This window comes from Nannospalax galili, unplaced genomic scaffold (genome assembly GCF_000622305.1).
Source record: "Nannospalax galili isolate Female #2095 unplaced genomic scaffold, S.galili_v1.0 scaffold213, whole genome shotgun sequence".
NCBI classification, from domain to species: Eukaryota; Metazoa; Chordata; class Mammalia; order Rodentia; family Spalacidae; genus Nannospalax; species Nannospalax galili.
In genome coordinates, this window is record NW_008335195.1 from 2,498,451 (window position 1) to 2,518,436 (window position 19,986).

Sequence of the window (19,986 nt, forward strand, 5' to 3'; positions counted from 1 at the left end):
AAATAAATAAATAAATAAATAAATAAATATTTTTAACATACAAGAAATATTTGTCTTTTAGGTGAGTAGCAAAAATCAAAATAAAAAATCTGTTCACACAGTGGTAAACATGCATCACATATTTAACAAACAGAATGGCTGCACATGTCTATATTCTCTGACTCAAGGAAGTTAAGGCAGGGAGATCAAAGTCTGAAGCAGTCTGGGCTACACAGCAAGACTGTCTTAAAATACAGGGAAGGAGGGTTGGGAAAGCATAGTGCATGGTGCCCCAGACCTATCCCAGGCCTGGACTAATGACTGGGAGTATAAAACCACAACATATAGTCCTCGTCATCAGACTAGTGGAGAAATGACTAAGTGTATTACCAATCACAAACCGGTAAAGTGGAGCTGGAGAGATGGCTCAGCAGTTAAGAGCACTGGCTGCTCCTGCAGAGGACCAGGTTTGGTTCCTAGCACCCATACGGTGGCGAACAACAGTGCATAACTCCAGTTCCAGGCAACTCGATGCCCTCTTCTGACCTCCCCAGGCACTGCATGACACAGGTGTACTTATATGTATGCAGACAAAACACTCTTAAGCATAAAATAACCTTTTTTTAAAAAAACTGGTGAAGTGCCATGACATAGACATCTACAAGATAGTAGTAACAGACAGACAATGTTCTCAGTAAAGACTACATCACTTCCTCTTTAATCTTTGCAACAAACCCGGAGGTCAGATATCATTACTATTATATAAAGATTTTGGTTTATTAATTTGCCTAAAATTAAGTAAGGTAGAAAGTGTTTAAACTCAGAACTCTATGATTCTTACACTCTTTCCCTAAGTTGTATGTCAAAGAAACAAAATATTCCAGATATAGATGTTCTCAAAGGAAGGAGGGTGCTTCAAGATGGCTCCTGTTCATAACAGACCCATTAGGAACTTGGGGTCACTGTGAGGACAGGCACAAAAGGTGTGATCTAAGAATAAGTACCCTACATGTAAAAAGAAAAATCTTTTCAGTTGTAATTTATTAAACTCTAATTAATCAAATAAAACAATCACTGCTAAACATAACCCCATATCAAAATAAGCATATTGCTATTTTTACCTCTTGTTAATTTACACATAATATCTACAAGAAAAAATAACTCAAAGCAACATTGTGGTAGAATTATGTTGATTGTTTCTCTGTAGAAATGCTTGTGATTTTCGGGGCTGGAGAGATGGCTCAGCAGTTAAGAACACTGGTTGTTCTTGTAGAAGACCCAGGTTTGAATCCTAGCACCCACATGGCAGCTAAAACTGTCCATAACTCAAGTTCCAGGGGATCCAACAGCCTCTTCTGTGCTCCATGGGCATTGTACGACATGGGTGCACTTACCTATATGCAGGCAATACACGCATACACATAAAATTTAAAAAAAATAAGAAATAAATTATTTCAAAAAAAACTATTGCCAGAAAAAAAGGACAGAAAAAAATTAAAGAAAATATTATGGCTTTATGATTAAGTAGTACAAAGAAAAACAAATCTTTCTTGGGCTTGTAGTATATAGCTCAGTGGCAGAGTACATGCTTTGCATGAGCTGGATTCAGTCCCCAGAACCCCCAACAAAATGCTTTAATAATTTTTTTTTTTTAGTATTCTTTAAATTTTTTTTTTTTGGTCTTTTTGAGATAGGGTTTCCCTGTAGCCCCAGCTGGCCTGGAACTCGCTATGTAGACCAGGCTGGCCTCAAACTCAAAAGATCCTCCTGACTCTGCCTCCTGAGTACTGGGATTAAAGAAGTATGCCACAATGCCCAGCTACTTAAATTTTTTAACACTGAAAAAAAAAACTAGTCAATTTTTATAATAATAACAAAATAGATGGAGCTGTAACAAATTTCTAAATATTAAGTAAAGCAGGTATTGTGGTACAAACATGTAATCCCAGAACTAGGAGGCTAAGGCAAGAAGAGTGCCAACCTGGGCTATATACTGAGTTTCAGGCCAGCAAAGGCTATATATCATGACCCTGTCTCAAAAAAACAAAACCAATTAAAGAATGGTTGGTTAATCCCAAAATATTTGTGCCACTATTGCACCAATAAGCATATCTTATCAGGCCAGTTGTTACATATTCTTCATCTCCATTTGTACTATATCCATTCACCTGACCTTTCCTTAATAGTGATCTGAGATACTCCAAGTAAGTCCACACTTGCCTATCAGAAAAGCAATAGCAGAGATTAAGAGAAGACAGCTGAATTCTCATATCTACTTTTGCATTCTATTTGTGATAAGTTGTTTGATTAAACAGGCCTCATATATACTGGTTGGAAATGGGGAAGTATTTTAATTATTCCTTCCAATGATTTTTGGATATTCTTTTTATTTATGTATTTGGAGGGTTGTGTGTGTGCACGCACATATGCACCAGTGCCCACATGGAGGTCAGGGGGCAACTTCTAGGAGTCAGTTCTTGCCTTCCACCATATGGGTCCCAAGGATCAACTTCAGATCATTATGTTTCGCAGCAAGCATCTCTACCACTGAGCCATCTCACCAGTTCTGGATGTTCTTCCTTAATACTGCACTGAATCTGACAAATAGTAGTATCTTAAACTTAGTTGCAATGTAGACTATGAAAACATCATCAGTGAACTTCTATTTACCCGAATACTGGGATTGCAAGGACACATCACCACATCCACAGTCATCAGAGAATTTTTCAACCTGTTTTGGGGATGATGACCTACACGGCTGAAGATTATCTAGGAATTACAGGACCCAGAATCAGTTATAGCTATGGTTATGATTTATTAAAATAAATATCAAAGGTGGTAAAAACATATAGGTAGAGCCTGGAGAATGTGAACTTCCAAGGTTTTCCCTTCTCAGAGTCACACACAGCATACTCCCTCCACAGCATAAATGAGGTGGTTTTGCCAAGGAAAATCCACTTATGAGTTCAAGAGACAAGGACTGTTATTGAAGCCTGGTTTTACAGGCACTTTGTCTCTGTGTCACCAGTCACAATTCCAGCATCCCAGAAGAAAAAAAAAAGGTTCACAACAAATCACATCGTTCTAACAAATAATCTCTGCGGAGTGGTGGATAGGATTCAGTGCCCTAGGCATTCAGACTAAATATATCAGTTAGTAAGAAACAGTCCAGTACACAGATTCCCAGGGGCTAGTTAAGTCAAAAGTTCTATCCTGGTTAACTTTTTCCTGTGTATCGTGGTGCTGAAATCCATTCATCCTTTTAAAGTTTGAATGGCTGTTACCCATTTGTGATTTTTATATTGATATATTGGTTTATGGAGAGCTAAATATTGACCTTTTTCATTATACATTACACAATATCAAAATACTACACTTTATAGACCAGGCATGCAGACACACACCCATAACATCAGCATTTAGGAAACAGAGGGAGGAGGATAACTACCAAATTGAGGACCAGCCTGGTCTACACAATGAGTTTCAGGCCAACCAGCCAGGGATACATAGTGAGACCTTGTTTCACCCCACCAAAACACTGTATGCTTTTGTAATATCATTGATCTCAGAAGAAAAGTCTGATTGGGAAACTATAAAGTTCATAGTCCAGATTTTCAAAATTGTAATTTGATTTTTATCACTCACAGCAAATAATAGCAGATCTTTGAAGGAGCATCTTTGCTCATCTTTTAGAAAATGACTACTAACTATCTAATTCTTAATAGTTTTGGTTTATCAAATGTTCTTTCAAATAAAAAATGGTGTTCCAAGAAGGAAATGGTTTTAGCTGAGCTCCTAATTAAAACATTCATGTAAATCCATTTCACCAAGATTATTGTCCTTAGGTTCATATCTTAAGTACGTATACACCTCATTTTGTTACACACTAATAAAAGATGGTGGCACACATCTATAATCACAGCCCTTGATTAGTCTTGATAGTGAGCCCAGCTGTCAGCCTTCTTTTTACTTTTTATTTTCAGACAGAAGTTCACTAAGTTCCCTCAGCCTAGCCTTGAACTCACTCTATAGCCCAAGATGCCCTTAAACTTGTGATCCTCTTGCCTCAGCTCCCAAGTAGCTGGGATTACAACTCTGTAAACTGGCAGTATTTTGTTCATGAGTGTAACCCAAAATTTGCTTGCTTGTTTGGGTTTCTGTGTTTTTATGTGTCTCTGCCCACTTGCCAAATGCCTTTATGGTCTCAGGTTTCCTGAGTTTTTCCTAAAGTCATAGGAGAAAAAACATCACTATAATTTAGTATAATTAAATGTTATTATGCCTGGGAAGAATCAATATTTAGGGGAAGTGAAGAAAATGCACCTATTTCAAGAAGGAGAGGAGGAGGAGGAAGCAGAGAGGGAGAAGGTAGGAGGAGGGAGGGGGAGAGGGAGGGGGAGAGAGAGGAGGAGAAGGAGGAAGAACAGCAGCAGCACCTCCTACTCCTCTGCTACCTCCATCTAAGACACTATTATTATGCCCTTTAAATCACCCCGGCAAATTACCATGTTCAATACTTAAGAGCATCAGGTTCTACTGAGAAATCCCCCTTTATACCACTTCTTTTTCTGCTGGAAGGAAAAGGTAACTGTCACATTTTTAAGTGTTTAGAATTGGAGACATTAAAAAAAAAATCTCAGCACTCATGGAACAAGAAGGTTTTAAAATTGGAACAGGAAGCTGGTTTCACATATATATATATATACATAAACTCCAACTTTAAGACTTAATTTTATTTTGAATTATGTGTATGGGAGGGGAATATCTGGAAGTCAATGCAGGTGCCTGAGGAGGCCAGAGGCATCAGATCATCTGTAGTTACAGGTGATTATAGGCCACTAGATGTGACTGCTGGGAACAAACTCAGGTCCTCTGGAAGCGCAGTACACACTCTTAACTGCTGAGCCATCTCTCCAGCCCATGAAGTATCTCTCTAAAAGAAAGAAAAAAAAAGTCGAGCCATACAACCTATAAGTAGTATCTGCTCCTTAGTAACAGAGCTTGTAAGTTTACATCATGAATTAGGGTTTCAGGTAAAACACATAATATAAATGAACTCTGAAACTCAAAAAGATTGAAAAGCCTAAAGTTCTACTAAGATGTCTAACTTCCAAGCAACACACCTGTAATTCCAGGACTTGGGAAATGAAGCACAAGAATCATAAATTCAAAGCCAGTCTCATCAGCAGCAGTTTGAGCCCAGCTTGGCTGTTATGAGGCCGTATTTTTACAAACAAACAAAAAACTAGCAAGCTGAATGCAGATATTATTATTATCCTCTTTAATGCTTTGCTTTCTATCATATTAAGAATTAAATTAGCCAAGCATGACATATTTTTTCACTATGTTCTTGTAATTGTTAACCGACATCCTGTACTCTTTTTGATGATTATATACTGAGGCAGATTTGTTCTAAGCAATAGGGCAAGACCCTGTTGTTTTTTTTAAACTTTTTTTTTAATTTTATGTGTGTGTATTGCCTGCACGTAGGTAAGTGCACCCATGTCGTGCAATGCCCTCGAAGGTCAGAAGAGGCTGTCAGATCCCCCTGGGACTGGAGTTATGGACAGCTGTTAGCTGCCATGTGGGTGCTGGGATTCAAACCCGGGTCTTCTGCAAGAACAACCAGTGTTCTTAACCTCTGAGCCATCTCTCCAGCCCCAGACCCTGTTTTAAAAAAAAAGAAAAAAAAAAAAAAAAAAGGAGGACTTGCAGCATGCAGGAGGAGGCAGAGGCCAGTAAATCTCTGTAAATTCAAGGCCAGACTGGTCTACATAGCAGGTTCCAAACCAGTCAGAGAAACAGTCTTAAATAAAAGGGGGAAAGGAATTCCTTTTTAGCTGTAAAGCTATGAGCCCATATAAAACTCTCACTACTAGGCCCACTGCTTCATAAATTCTCTTAATGGGATTTTTATTATTTTTTAAATATTTTATTTATCATATTTATATTTTATGTGTATGAGTTTATTACCTGCATGTATGTAAATGTACCTGTGTCATACAATGCCCACAGAAGCCAGAAGAGAGATTCAGATCACCTGGAACTGGAGTTACAGACAGTTTTAGTCACCATGTGGGTGCTGGGAATAGAGCCCTGGTCGTCTGCAAGAGCAGCCTGTGGTCTTAACCGCTGAGCCATCCCTCCAGCCCTTAATGGGTTTTTTAATCGAGTCAAGATTATACTATCCACCATCGTGTAAACACGAGACAGAGCAATAGTCAAAGACCTAGAACTTCACCACTACCAGTTTCTGTTGCTGGTCCATTTTCACTTCTGAACCCCAGAAATGTCTAAAGTCCACCAAATACATAGCACCTAATTGAAGAATTTCTGTCAGGCATCGTGCTGGATAGCTTTAGTGTCAACTTGACACACCTGGGTTGAGGGCGCCTCAATTGAGGAATTTCCTCTTTTGGACTGGCCTGTGGCCATGTCCATGGGGCACTTTCTTGATGGTTGAGTGGTGTGGGAGGGCCCAGCCCACTGTGGGTGGTGGCATCCCTGGGCAGGTAGGTCTGTGTTGCATAAGAAAGCAGGCTGAGCAGGGGCCAGGGGAGCAAGTCAGTAAGCAGCATTCCTCTATGGCCTGTGCTCTAGCGCCTGCTTCCAGGTTCCTGCCCCGAGTTCCTACCTTAGGCTCCCTGATGAACTGTGACCCTGAATAAAGTCTTTCCTCCCCAAGTTGGTAGTGGTCAGAGTGTTTTGTCACAGCAATGGAGAAACAAACTAGAACAAGCATGGTGGCACACGCCTTTAATCCCAGCATTCGGGAGGCAGAGGCAGGCAGATCTCTGTGAATTCGAGGCCAGCCTGGTCTACACAGTGAGTTCCAGGCCAGCTGGGGCTACAGGTAGACCCTGTCTCAAAAAGACCAAGAAAAAAATTTCTGTTTTCAGATGAAAAAATACAAAAATATTTAGGTGATTTTGCCAAGATCACGCAAGCATTTGGTCACTGACCTCCCATTTAAGGGGAAAGCATTACTCAGACCCACACCAGTTTCTACATACTTGTTAGGATTATCCAATCATGAACAGGAAGACTAGTTAACAATCTACACAAGGAATTAAGAATTCACACTCAGGTGTGGTGGTACAAGGCTTTATACCCAACACTTGGGGCGAAGGCAGGTGGAGCTCTGTGAGTTCAAGGACAGCTAGGTCTACACAGAGTTCCAGGCCAGCTGGGGCTACACAGTGAGCCCCTGTCTCAAAAAAAAAAAAAAATCAAAGCTAATCTGTCCTAAACAATAAGATCCCAATCAACAAAACAAAAACAAAAAGCTATGAGTAACATGCAAATTATATTTTTCAACATTCTATGGATATTTGCTATTTAATAAAGTCCTGAGGCTTTTAGAAGAAAAAGTCCTATATGAACTAGATTAATAATCCAGCCTTTGTATTACACTACCTTTTGTTTTGGTTGGTCTTGCCATTGGAGAGCACTAATAGTTGTCTACCAATGCATCAATCTTTCTAAACTATGTACACTCTCATCCATATGCCTATTTTACTCATGTTTATCATGTTTAATCTGCCTACACACACACACACACACACACACACACACACACACACACACACATATATATTACTCCTTAAGAATGGAAATGACTAATTTCTATAAACTTGGATCAAAGTACTGAATTTATATCAGGTTGAAATATCATCTACTGTCCCTATGTATGTAATACTTAGGATCTCATAAGGACAAATGATGAAAATTGTATACTATATTAATAATCATCAAGTATCACCATTATTTTAATACTTAAACATTAAGTAAAAAACAAACAAAAAAATCCTAAGGCCTGCTGGGCCTGGTGGCTCCTGTCTTTAGTGCCAGCACTCAGGAGGCAGGGGCAGGCAGATCTCTGTGAGATAGAGGCCAGCCTGGTCTACATAGTGAATTCCAGGTCAGCTGGCGCTACAGGGAGACCCTGTCTCAAAAAGACCAAAACAAACAACAACAACAATTTAAAAAGAAAAAAGAAAAAGACCTAAGGCCTATTTTTCAAAAAAGCAATAAACGACAAATGAGAAATTTGTATCTAATGCATAAAAACCTCAGATCATTCACTTATCTAAAGAATAAAGACAAAATAAATATAATAAAGCACAGACAAGGTAGAGGATCACTGTACTACCCATAATCCGGCTTAATTTCTGAATAACTATTCCTAAAAGTTAGACACTGTGCTGGATGGCAGTCAACTTGACACACCTGGGTAAAGGGCACCTTCTTGATTACTGAAGTGGGAGGGTCCAGCCCACTGTGTGCAGTGCCACCCATGGGTAGGTGGTCCTATGTTGTATAAGAAAGCAGGCTGAGCAAGGCCCAGGGGAGCAAGCCAGTAAGCAGCATTCCTCCACTGCCTGTGCTTCAGCTCTTGCCTCCAGGTTCCTACCCTAAGTCCCTACCTTGGACTCCCTCAGTAATAAACTGTGACCTGGGAGATGTAAGCCAAATAAATCCTTTCCTCCCCAAGTTGGTTTTGGTGAGAGTGTTTTGTGGCAGCAATTGAGAAGCTAACTAAGAGAAAAACTGGTGCCAGACATGGGGTATTCCTATGACAGACCGGACCCAGTTGTTTTGGGGAGGATTGTGGAAGCCCCCAAAACTGGAATGGAAAAGCCACTGAGTGCTCAGAGTTTAGTGAGCTGCTGCTGTAGAGCTTGGAACAGCTCTGCTGAAAGATGGAAGAGGCCTGGCTTGTGAAGCTTCAAAGGGAAGTGAAGATTGTCAAGACTGTTTGTATATTTTGAATTTCAAATCTGGGGTTTCTGGTTGGCTGGAGCTGAAGAATCAGCTGTGATTAAGAGACCAGCAGGCCAGGTGTGGTGGCGCATGCCCTTAATCCCAGCACTTGGGGTGCAAAAGCACGTGAATCTCTGAGTCAAGGCCAACCTGGTCTACATAATGAGTTCCAGGTCAGCTTGGGCTACAAGGAGACTCTGTCTCAAAAAGACCAAAAGAAAAAAAAAAGATAGAGACCAGTACTACTGACCTGAAATCTTTGCTTTCCTGGGACAAGTGATACTAATTAGCTGGGGCTGAAAAATCAGCTGTAACAAGAAACCAGCATCACTATTTCCTCAGGGTCAGCACATAGAAGCTATGGTCTAGAGGGGGTCCCAGCCTCCATCACAAGCTGGAAGCAGGACTTGAAAATGTGTAAGAGTCTCCTGCATGGTTCTAGTATTGAAAACATGAAGGGTCATAAAGCACAGATGAGGCCTGGTGTCCTCAGAGGCCACAAAAGGCCACTGCTGAAAGTGCAGATCGGCTGCAGTGAAGACCCCCAGGACTGAAGGGGTCATGGAGAGAATCTGAGACTTGGCACCCCAAGAGGACAGAAGAGTACATTGGTAAAGGTGCAGCATCAGTTTCAGCAGAGACCCAGGCACATTGGAGATGCGAGGACCGTGGGACAACTACCAAGGGCAGCAGCAGGTCTGGAGTGGAGCTGGGCTGGGCCTATCAGACAAGCTGTGTACGTTGTAGACCCAGAAGTGGAGTTTCCCAAGCCCTTTGGAGCCCAGAGGATTGTGAGTGAATCCCAGATGTCAAGCCTTGAGCTACTTTGCTGGACTTTGGTTTTGCTTAAGTGTGCCCTATTCTTCCCTTTGAAATAAAACAGTACTTAACTTGTTTTTTATTTTGCAGGAGCCCACAGTTGAGAGACATTTAAGAGACTTTGAACTTTCAAAGTCTTGAATTTTTTTTTAAGGACTGTGGGACTTTTAAAATTGTCCTGTTTTAGCTGGGCGTGGTGGCACATACCTTTAATCCCAGAAGAGGCAGATCTCTGTGCGTTCAAGGCCAGCCAGGTCTACATAGTGAGTTTCAGGCTAGCTAAGGCTACAGGAGCCCTGCCTCAAAAAGACAAAAAAGAAAAAAGAAAAAGAAAAGGCAAGCAAGCAGGTTGAACACAGGCCAGAGGAGCAAGCCAGTAAGCAGAGTTCCTCCATGGCCTGTGCTTCAGCTCCTGCCTCCAGGTTCCTGCCTTAAGTTCCTACCTTGGGCTCCCTTAATGATGAACTGTGACCTGGGAGATGTAAGTCAAATCCTTTCCTCCTCAAGTTGGTTTTGGTCAGTGTTTTAATCACAGCAATTAGAAAGAAACTAGAACAATGATATTTTTTTTTAAATGGTGCTTTAAAAGCATGATATACAAGGCTGGAGAGATGGCTCAGTGGCTGAAAGCACTGGCTGCTCTTGCAGAGGACCCAGGTTTGGCTCCCAGGACCTACAAAGCAGCTAATAACTGGAGTTAAGACTCCAGTTTCAGGGACTCCAACACCCTTTTCTAACATCCAAAGACACTGTACAACATGGGTACACTTACACACATGTAGGCAAAACACACATACACATAAAAGTAAATTAAAATATACACAAAAATATCATTTTTAGAGATGATAGTTACAAAAATAACAACTGAATGAAAAAAGACAAAAAGTTGTTGTCAATTGCCAAAACACAAATGAAAACCATCACAGCTTACACATTGCTACTAAAACTACATACATCACTGGGATTGTCCACTACAAACTGCACAATCATAGCACAGTCTGGGACATCATGACATCACCAAGCAGTCATTCAAAGCCACCCACCATGTGCGGTGAAATACACGATACACTGTTTATCAATTGTTACAATGTCATTAGCACTGAAAATCTTTTTAGAACAATTCTATTCTTCAAATTTCCAGGTTACAGACTCCAAGTAAATTATTCAATTTTGAAAATGTTCTCAGTATACCAAGAACCACTCACTAGCTGCAAGAGTCTTTCCTCCCATACCAACCATATCTAGGGGACACACACACACACACACACACACACACACACACACACACAGAGTTCAGAAAAAGCTGTTAAGAAGGAAATGCACCACCAGTCACAAGACTCACTCCAGTCCTGCCTAGCTTCTCTTAGTCATGTGAAATCTTTTCATTAGATTGTAACAGTCAAATGATATGCTCTATGTAAAGGGACTTCACTTTTGCTACATAAACAGTCACTCAGGGTATTTATTAGTTGATTCTAAAGTGCTTGAAAACAGCATATTAACTTTTTTTTTTAAATTTTCTGTTAAGTGTATTGCCTCCATGTATGTAAGTGCACCCATGTCATGCAATGCCCACAGAGGTCAGAAGAGGGTGACAGAGCCCCTGGAACTGGAGTTATGGATGGACAGTTATTAGCCACCATGCAGGTGCTAGGAACCGAACCTGGGACCTCTATAAGAGCAGCCAGTTGAACCATTAACTGCTGAACCATCTCTCCAGCCCCTTGTTAAGCATGTTTTTAAGCAAATCTGCTTTCATAGTGTCCAAAAGGTCATTTCTAGTTCATGACAAAATTATAACTGGATCATTGCATTCATAATTAAGGTATTAAAATGAGGGGTATGCAAAATAGATTTGTTTACATTTGCAAAAGGATCAAAATGACATAACTGTCATGGATAGCCATCCTAAATCAGGTAAATTCCGAGTTATATTTTGGGAAGATGAAAAGCAAGAGCTCTCCTGATAAACATAAAAATGTAGGCTATAGGGCTGGAGAGATGGTTCAGTGGTTCAGAGCCTGCACTGCTCTTGCTGAGAGAACCCAAGTTGGGTTATCAACACCCACAACAGCCAGCTCACAACTGTCTGTAACTTCAGCTCCAGGGGAGCTGACTCCTCTGGCTTCCATGGACACATGTACTCATGTGCACAGACGCACACACAGACACATAATTTAAAATAAAATATTATTTTAAATGTAGGCTACAATATCTGTATGTCACAGATATGCCAAAGTAAGGAATACACAAAGTCCAATACAAAGTAAGAGGTAGGATGTCTGACAAATTTATATTTCCAAATGCAACTATTAGGAATAACTTATATGTTCTTAAAGCACGGAATGATGAAATGGTTCTGGGAGAAAATTATCCTAGCAGCCATGCAGAGGAAAAACTAAAGAGATCAGAGATGAGTAAAGGAATTCCATTTGGAAGCTTTCATATTAACACACCCTAAGGTTCTCTAACAAAGTCCTAACTAGGGACATGCAAAAGGGGTAAATCTGATAGTCACTACACATCTGCTAGATTGGGTGACAGGATGAATTAAAGAAGTAGGAAAATTTTTAAATGATGCAATGATGTGGTCTCAGATGGGCCAAGGCATAACCAAACCTGCAAAGCTCTAATAATTCTTCCATGTTTTTTTGTTGTCATTTTTGTTTTGTCTTTTCGAGATAGGGTATCCTGATAGCCCCAGCTGACCTGGAACTCACTGTGTAGACCAGGCTGGTCTGGAACTCACAGAGGTCTGCCTGCCTCTGCCTGGATTAAGGGCGGGCACCACCATGCCAGGCCCTTTTACCCCAGCTTTTCCAGACAGCATCTGATTTAACATACCAGCTCTACCATACCAGCTCTACCAGAACACACTACATTGTTTTGAGACATGATCTCATATAGCCCAGGTTGTCCTTGAACACCAGCCTCTGCCACCAGAGTACTAGGATTATATAGGGTGTGCTACCACACCCAGCTAACATTTCACTTCAGATGGACACAGAAAACTAGCATCACCTAGATAGCAGGAAGATACCCATAATCAAAGGTTCGGGATTTGTTTCTTGATGGAGGAAACCTCTTCCAATTCTCGAAGATTCCTCCTTATCTAAACAAGTAAAAAACAGAGAACCATTTTTTTCTCTGTTCCTCAAAACATTCTCCACACTAAGTTCAAGTTTGAGTCTATACTGACTTGTTTCTTGTTTTTTAAAAATATTTATTATTTTTATTTAATGTGTATGAATGTATTGCCTGCATGTATGTGAGTGCACCCGTGTCATGCAATGCTGCAGAGGTCAGAAGAGGGTTTCGGATCCCTGGAACTGGAGTTAAGGACGGTTGATAGCCATCATGTGGGTGCTGGGAATTGAACCCAGATCCTCTGCAAGAGCAGTCAGTGACTTTTTCTTGTTTTTTACATGTTTCATCTATTGGGGAAGGGAGGGTGTTTGAGTGTCATGACTTGTGTGTGGAGGTCAGAGGACAACTAGCAGGAGCCACTTCTCCCCTTCCATCATGCGGGTCCTAGGGATTGAACTCGGGTCCTTCAGGCTTGGTGGCAAGCTCCTTTACCTTCTAAGGCATCTCTCAGGTACTGATGTTTTAAGTCAAATACAACAAGACTGAGAGTGACTGAACAGTATGTCAGACAATTATATTTTAAGGGATTCATCAGAAACTGAAACAAAGCTGAGTTGATTACACTTAAAAAAATATTGCCCAAAAGCAATCTGGTTGGGTTATTTCTAATAAATCACAAAACATTAAAAACAAATTCTGTTCCAGAACGCACTGCTACATAATGATTCTGCAGTTTTGCTGGAGCATTTTTTCCCCTGCAGATTTAAAAACATGTTGCTGGAAAGTACACAGCAGATTAAAAGGTTTCTGTCTGTCTAAAAAGGCATATTATGCAATTTCCAATTTTGTCATGCATAATGGTTATCAATATTAGTGTGTATTCAATAGAGGTCTCACTGCTATAATTCCTAAGAAGGACCATGTACGATTTCAATTTTTTAAAAACTCATGTTAATCCATGTGTTTTGGTGTTTTTTTATAAATTTCTAGGAGGCCTTGCTTTTAACAACCTATTCTTATAAAAGGACTGATAAATCCAATCTCGTTGGGAAGCATGGCTGATCCATCTAAGCACCCAAAATGTTGTTTACATACATTTTTCTCACGCGCTCAAGAAAAAGTCATAAAATTTTCATTGCCTCAGCTTAAAAAAAAAAATTACCTTGCAAAGATTATTACCTAGAAGGATTACCAAACCCGGACTCCGCGCTAAGTAAGAGCTAACCCTCAGGGCACCAGGGAAGGGAGACTTCCATTCCAAATCCCCGCAGGGCGACAGCGAACGTTCCTATTCCCTGGGGCTGAGTCGGCACCCTGCAAGGCCGCGACGGTGGCAGGCAGCTCCCAGCCCAGAAAACCAACGTGCAGCATCGCCTCCGCGATCCCAGACCGCGGCTGCCCCCCGCACGCCCGAAGCAGGTGGAAACCGCCACCGCGGCTTCGTGTGGCTGCAAACCACCTTCCGCACCCAGGTGTCGGTGCGGCCTCGACCTTCTAGCCATGCCGGGCGCGTCTACCCCGCGAGGCCCGGGCGCGGAGGGGGCGTGGGTGGGCCCGCCGCTCGCAGCCTCCCGGGAGACGCCCGCCCGCCCTGGCAGCCCGCCCCAGCCTGGCTCCCGCGGGCGCCCGGCCCCGCTTACCGTGAAGGGGACATCCCCGACGCTGCCCACGGAGTAGCAGTTGTCTCCAGGGTTGACAGCCCCAGTGAGGACCTGATGCAGATGCATCTCGGAACCCTGGCAGCACCGAGCACTGCGCAGAGGGGGACAAGCCCCGCGCTCGGCCGCGGCCACTTCCTTGCGCGTCCTCCGGATCAACGCCGCACTCCGCTGTCGCCCTCCCGCCGCCGCCGCCTGATCATGGGAGTCTCCGGCCGCCACCGCCCGGTCGCCGATCGCCTACGGAAATGCCCGGATGCTCCCACGGCCTGCTGCACCGGCGCACCAGTGCGGGCGAAAGGCCGGCGCGTGCTAGGCGGGGGCGGTGCCGAGAAGCGCGCGAGCGGGGCGCGTGTGAGCCGCGACGTCGCGCCCGAAGGAGAGGCCGGCGCGCGCTAGGCGCTGGGGAGCGACTCCGGAGGGAAGGGAAGCTCTTCCCACGCACAGCCGCGCTCGCTTTCCCCTCAGAAGCGCGAGCACCGCGCGTGCAGGAGCGCGCGCCACCGTCTCCAGAGCAACTGCGCGCGCCTCGCCGCGCGGACCCTCAGCGCTAGCTGCGCGCGCAGAAGTGCCGGAGTTTCCCTCGGAGCCTCCCAGCCGGGGGCGGAGCCACGGAGCAAGCCTGTTTTACTGCGAAGTTGAGCTTTCCCTGAGGACCGCGCGTGATGGTCAGGGCAGCTGACCTCAGGGGAAGGACAGGGCGGTTACCGGGATCCCGTGATCCTAGATCCTGGGTCTGTTTCCAAGTACGCGGAGGTTATGTTTTATTTACATTGTGCACCCTGGGGGAAGCTATACTCCCGACCGCAGAATTTTCCGCAAGCGTCCCTGGAGACCGTGGTCCCTCTCTCTGGACCCCCATTTTTCACCGTGGGTGATGTTATGGAGACTCAGATCACCTGATTTTCCAGACTGCTGCATTTGAGTGGTTAAAACTGCTCCAGATCAATTCATTACAATGTGTTTTTAGCTCGTGCTATGGAGAAGACACAGAGGCATAGAAAAAAAGGAATACCTAGGGGGAAAAAATAGATTAAATTTAAAAAGACAGATGCCAGCACACGCATTTAATCCCAGCACTCGGGAGGCAGAAGCAGGCATATCTCCAAATTCGAAGCCAGCCTGGTCTACATAGCGAGTTCCAGGCCAGCTGGGACTATAGGGAGACCCTGTCTCAAAAAGACCAAAAAAAAAAAAAAAAAAAAAAATAGTGCTATCACACATAACAAAAATCCAAGAGCCACAAAAGAAACCTGTGGACTAAGCCACAAGTGCTATGGAGACGTAACCCGATATAAACGCTGTGTCAGATGTTGACAAGCTGAACAACTAGAAAGACCATTAAAAAAAAAAGAAGAAGAAGAAAAAAGAAAAGTTAATGGGAGCTAGAGGCACAAAGTTTAAGGTTGAAGGCAGGTGCGGAAAGGAGATGATAGGCATCTTAGTAGGTCTTTGTCCACAGTCTGCCAGACATGGAGTGTCCACTGAGAAGCTCGGACTTCGGTCTTCACGATGTAGAGGCTATCAGCTGCTTCTGAGCAGAAATCTATAGAGCTTCTTCTTCTTTTTTTTTTTTTTTTTTGGTCTTTTTTGAGACAGGGCCTTCTTGTAGCCCCAGCTGCCCTGGAACTCACTATGTAGACCAGGCTGGCCTCGAACTCACAAAGATCTTCCTGCCTCTGCCTCCCAAGTGCTGGGATTGAAGGTGTGTGCCACCATGCTTCTTTAGGAAGATACTATGTGGCACAGTGAAGGGTTAAGCCAAGTTGGGGAAGACGGCAGATTTGGCCTGATTACTGATCTGTTCCATTGAAAGCAGCAAGAGAATCAACTATAATTCCTAATGACCTAAGGCAAATTACTTTTCATTTAGTGGCATAATCCCTCCATAGCCAGACTGAAAACTCAGAGTCACCACCATTCACACACCCATCCATGCCCCTCATCAGCTACACAGCCATTTTTCCTATCATTCCAACCTCACCTCTCACCTAACTACAGCTGCCCTAACTAGTCTGACTTTCTTCAGTCCGTTTGCCCTCCAATCCATCCAGAGAAATCTTTTTTTGGTGGTGGTTTGGTTTGGGGGGCGTGGGGAGATCTGAAATCGAACCCAAGGCCTGACACAGCCTAGACAAAGACTCTGCCCCTGCAACACAGCCCAGAGAATTCGTTTTAAAGGAATTTTTACTCTGCTTAAAATCAGTAGTTTACACTTCCTGTGGGTTAAAGTCCACACTCCTCAGCTAGGCTGACAAACCCGTTCAATCTGGCTCTGCCTAATCTGTTTAATCTCAGGCTATTCCCTCACTCACCAGTCTCCACCCCACTGCACTAAAGTTCTTCCCAGAAAATTCTAGATTCTTCCATGCTTCCTTGCTCATGCTCTTTGCTCTATATGGAATGCCATCTACCTCGATAACAAACCATATTTTAGCTCAAAAGTCAGTAAAATCTTCCTTAACCACCCCCAAACACCTAGAGGCTTGCTCCTTTGTAACACACATACCATACACTTGAACCACTGGCCAGTCTACAAAGAGGAGGGTCAACTCAGAGGAACCATCTCATTCATGCTTCCAATTGAAGCCAGACATGGTGGAGCAGGACCTTTGACTTATCTTCACATAGACGGTAAAAGAAAGGAGCCAGGGGGGCTGAGGAGATGGCTCACTGGAGAGATGGAACACTGACTGTTCTTGTAGAAGTCCCAGATTCGAATCCCAGCACCCACATGGCAGCTAACAACTGTCCATAACTCCAGTTCCAGGGGATCCGACAGTCTCTTCTGTCCTCTGCGGGCATTGCACGACACGGGTGCACTTACCTACATGCAGGCAACACACGCATACACATAAAAAAATAAAAATAATAAATAAATAAAAAGGTGCCAGGAGCTCTTCCCAAACCCATGTTACCCCTGAGGAACAGATCCTCAAATGACCTTAAGTGTAAAAATTAATTGATTTATTTGGGCCAACTGTATGGTCTTAAACATCCAAAAGGAAAGTATAACCAAACAGTAAAGTCATTAGCATATTTCTTTAAGAGTTCAGGGGATTACATTTCCCAGACATTAGGCTTAAGTCTCTATAAAAAGTTATTTAGACAATTATTTCTCATTGATGATTTTGTTCCTAACCAGAAAGTGCTGTTCAGATGTAAGATTCTTGGTCTCCAATACTGTAGTGCCCACCTGTAGCTAAGGGAGACAACCCACTATTGTTCTAAAATGATGGATAAATTTGTTTTCTCCCCCTCTCTAGAAATCTTTGAGAGGGAACTGACACTGATTCTAACCACTCCAACAGCTATCAAACACCTGAAAGCAAATCCTGAATCCATCACTCTAGAGTCCAGCCTTCGAAGACAAAAGAAAATGAGGAAGAACCCAATAGAGGGATGCTTTTGGAAGGACTTGTCAAGAAATTCCAATGGACTCTCATAAGAACATTTGAAAATTGCCATGTTCTGACTTTTCTAGTTCCCTGTCTAGAACTTATAATCCTAATTACTCTTTCCTTACTTCTCCTTCACATCTCCTAGTCACAATTCAAGGACTTTCTTTTCCCCCTAGAGATAAGAGTTACGCAATTTGGGAGTCTTTTAGATAGACCCACTAAAGGAATACGCCAATTGCCTCACCCTGTGTCTCTGCTCAGCATGGAAGAAGCCAGAGCAGTCTGCACCCCAATTCCCTATTGGCAATTTGGGTAACCTCTTCAGAGGTTGGTATTATAAGAATAGGAAGTAGGAATTGGCTAGGCAGTTAGGGTAAAAAGACCCCAAAGAAATGTAGCCAGTTTCTTGGCTAAAAGTCAAAATGTCCTTGGGCCTCTTAGTAACATACTCTGTTCCAAAGACCAAAAATGTTGAAAGCATTTAGAGAGCTTGTATCTAAGCCTTAAAAGATTTTTAGGAATACTGCTTCAGAGGCGGGACTGTTAAAGTAGCCAAAAGCCCCATAAAAATAAATATATCAATCAACGAAGAAGAAAGAGAAAAAAAAAAAACCCACAAGTCAGTGGTTTCTTCAATGCTGTGAAAGAGAAAAGGCTGTTTTCAGTAAAGGAAGTAGGCTACCACCTAGACCCAGCCACCAGTTCCAAGGTCAATAAAAGTTCGATATTAAATAAAAAAATTTTAAAAACCCACACATACCATACACTTCACACTAATCTATTCATTTATGCTGTGTGTTTCCTTGTTAGAGTCTATAGGCTTTTCAAGTCAGAATTAGTACTTAATTTCCCCCAGTACCTGAAGGGTTGTAATACTCTGTTTGCTGATATATGAGAGTTTAAGGTAAATAGAGCACCCAGCCAGGTGTGGTAGCACATGGCTGTAATTCTCAGCACTCCAGAGCCTGAGGCAGTAAGATTGCATTAAGTTCAAATCTAGCCTCAACTATGCAGTGAATTTAAGACTAGCCTGGAATACATATATATAACCAAATCCTGTCTCAAAAACAAACAACAAAAAAAAACCTCATACTAAATTTGTTGTTATTTCTATCTTTTGACAGATACTATGTACAATTTACTGAACTCTGGGCAATCACTGATGCTGTATACTTTGTGACATACTGCTGACCATAAGTAAAGGTACTAAGCTACATGACTAAAAAGAAATACATTGAAAATATAGTGGACATGCCAGGCATGGTGGCACATGCCTTTGATCTCAGCACTTGGGAGGCAGAGGCAGAGGCAGGCAAATCTCTGTGAGTTCCAGGCCAGCCTGGTCTCTATAGTGAATCTAGGCCAGCTGCAGCTACAAGGAGACCTTTTCTCAAAAAGACCAAAAAACAAAAAAAGAAAGAAAGAAAAAGAAAATATAGCTGACAACAAAACAAAAAAAAATGATCTGTAATGAATGAAACCCCAGGCTATGCAAGAACAGCCATGAAGCCAAATACTAGTGCTGTATCTTAGTATTAAGAATAAGAAACACATCAAAGTATCAAACATATTTGAGAGAATTCTATTGTACATACAGGCACAGCAGGTATCAGTAAAAATTGTATGAACAGGGGCATCAGTGGTACACACTGTTAGTCCCAGCACTCTGGAGGCAGAAGCAGAGGGATCTCTGAGTTCAAGGCCAGACTGGTCTACATAGTGAGCTGCAGGCCAGCTGGGGCTGCAGGGAGACCCCGTCTCAAAAAGACAAAAAAAAAATTATATAAACAGGCAGTTAAGTACAATAAATTAAAATAAATTCTTTTATAAGAAAGTGTAATTCCTGTAGGCAAACATTTCAGTCAAAACTAGAAAAGGAATGGGCAACCTTTAATCCCATACTCCGCAGGCAGATCTCTGTGAAATCAAGGCCATTGAGTTCCAGGCCAGCTGGAACTACAGGAAGACCCTATCTTTAAAAAATAAATAAATAAATAAATAAATAAATAAATTTTAAAAAGTAATAATTCAGAGCAATTCCAACAGTATATTCATACATAAAGGCAAATATTTTACCAAATATGTTTATCAAATATCAAATATTGGAAGAGAAGCCAAGCATGGTGGTACATGCCTTTAATCCCAGTACTCGGGAAGCAAAGGCAGGCAGATCTCTGTAAGATCAAGGCCTGGTCTACATAATGAGTTCCAGGACATCTAGAGCTACAGGGAGACCCTGTCTCAAAGACCAAGAAGAAATATATATATATATATATATA

At 42.4% G+C, this 19,986-nt stretch overlaps 1 protein-coding gene and 1 non-coding gene across 2 annotated transcripts in view; one reads left to right on the forward strand and one right to left on the reverse strand.

Annotated features, from left to right (window-relative positions):
- The window catches only part of Dmxl2 (Dmx like 2), a 180,376-nt gene extending 165,609 nt beyond the window's left edge, over positions 1–14,767 (reverse strand). Inside the window, exon 1 of the mRNA XM_029561949.1 lies at positions 14,289–14,767. Within this exon, the coding sequence (XP_029417809.1) occupies positions 14,289–14,375 (87 nt within the window). The 5' untranslated portion in view covers positions 14,376–14,767. The remainder of the gene's footprint in view (positions 1–14,288) is intronic.
- Positions 887–992, forward strand: LOC115069747. Its single transcript, XR_003848983.1, has one exon. It is a non-coding gene; the product is annotated as a small nucleolar RNA SNORA11 (small nucleolar RNA).
- Positions 14,768–19,986: the final 5,219 nt, after the last annotated feature.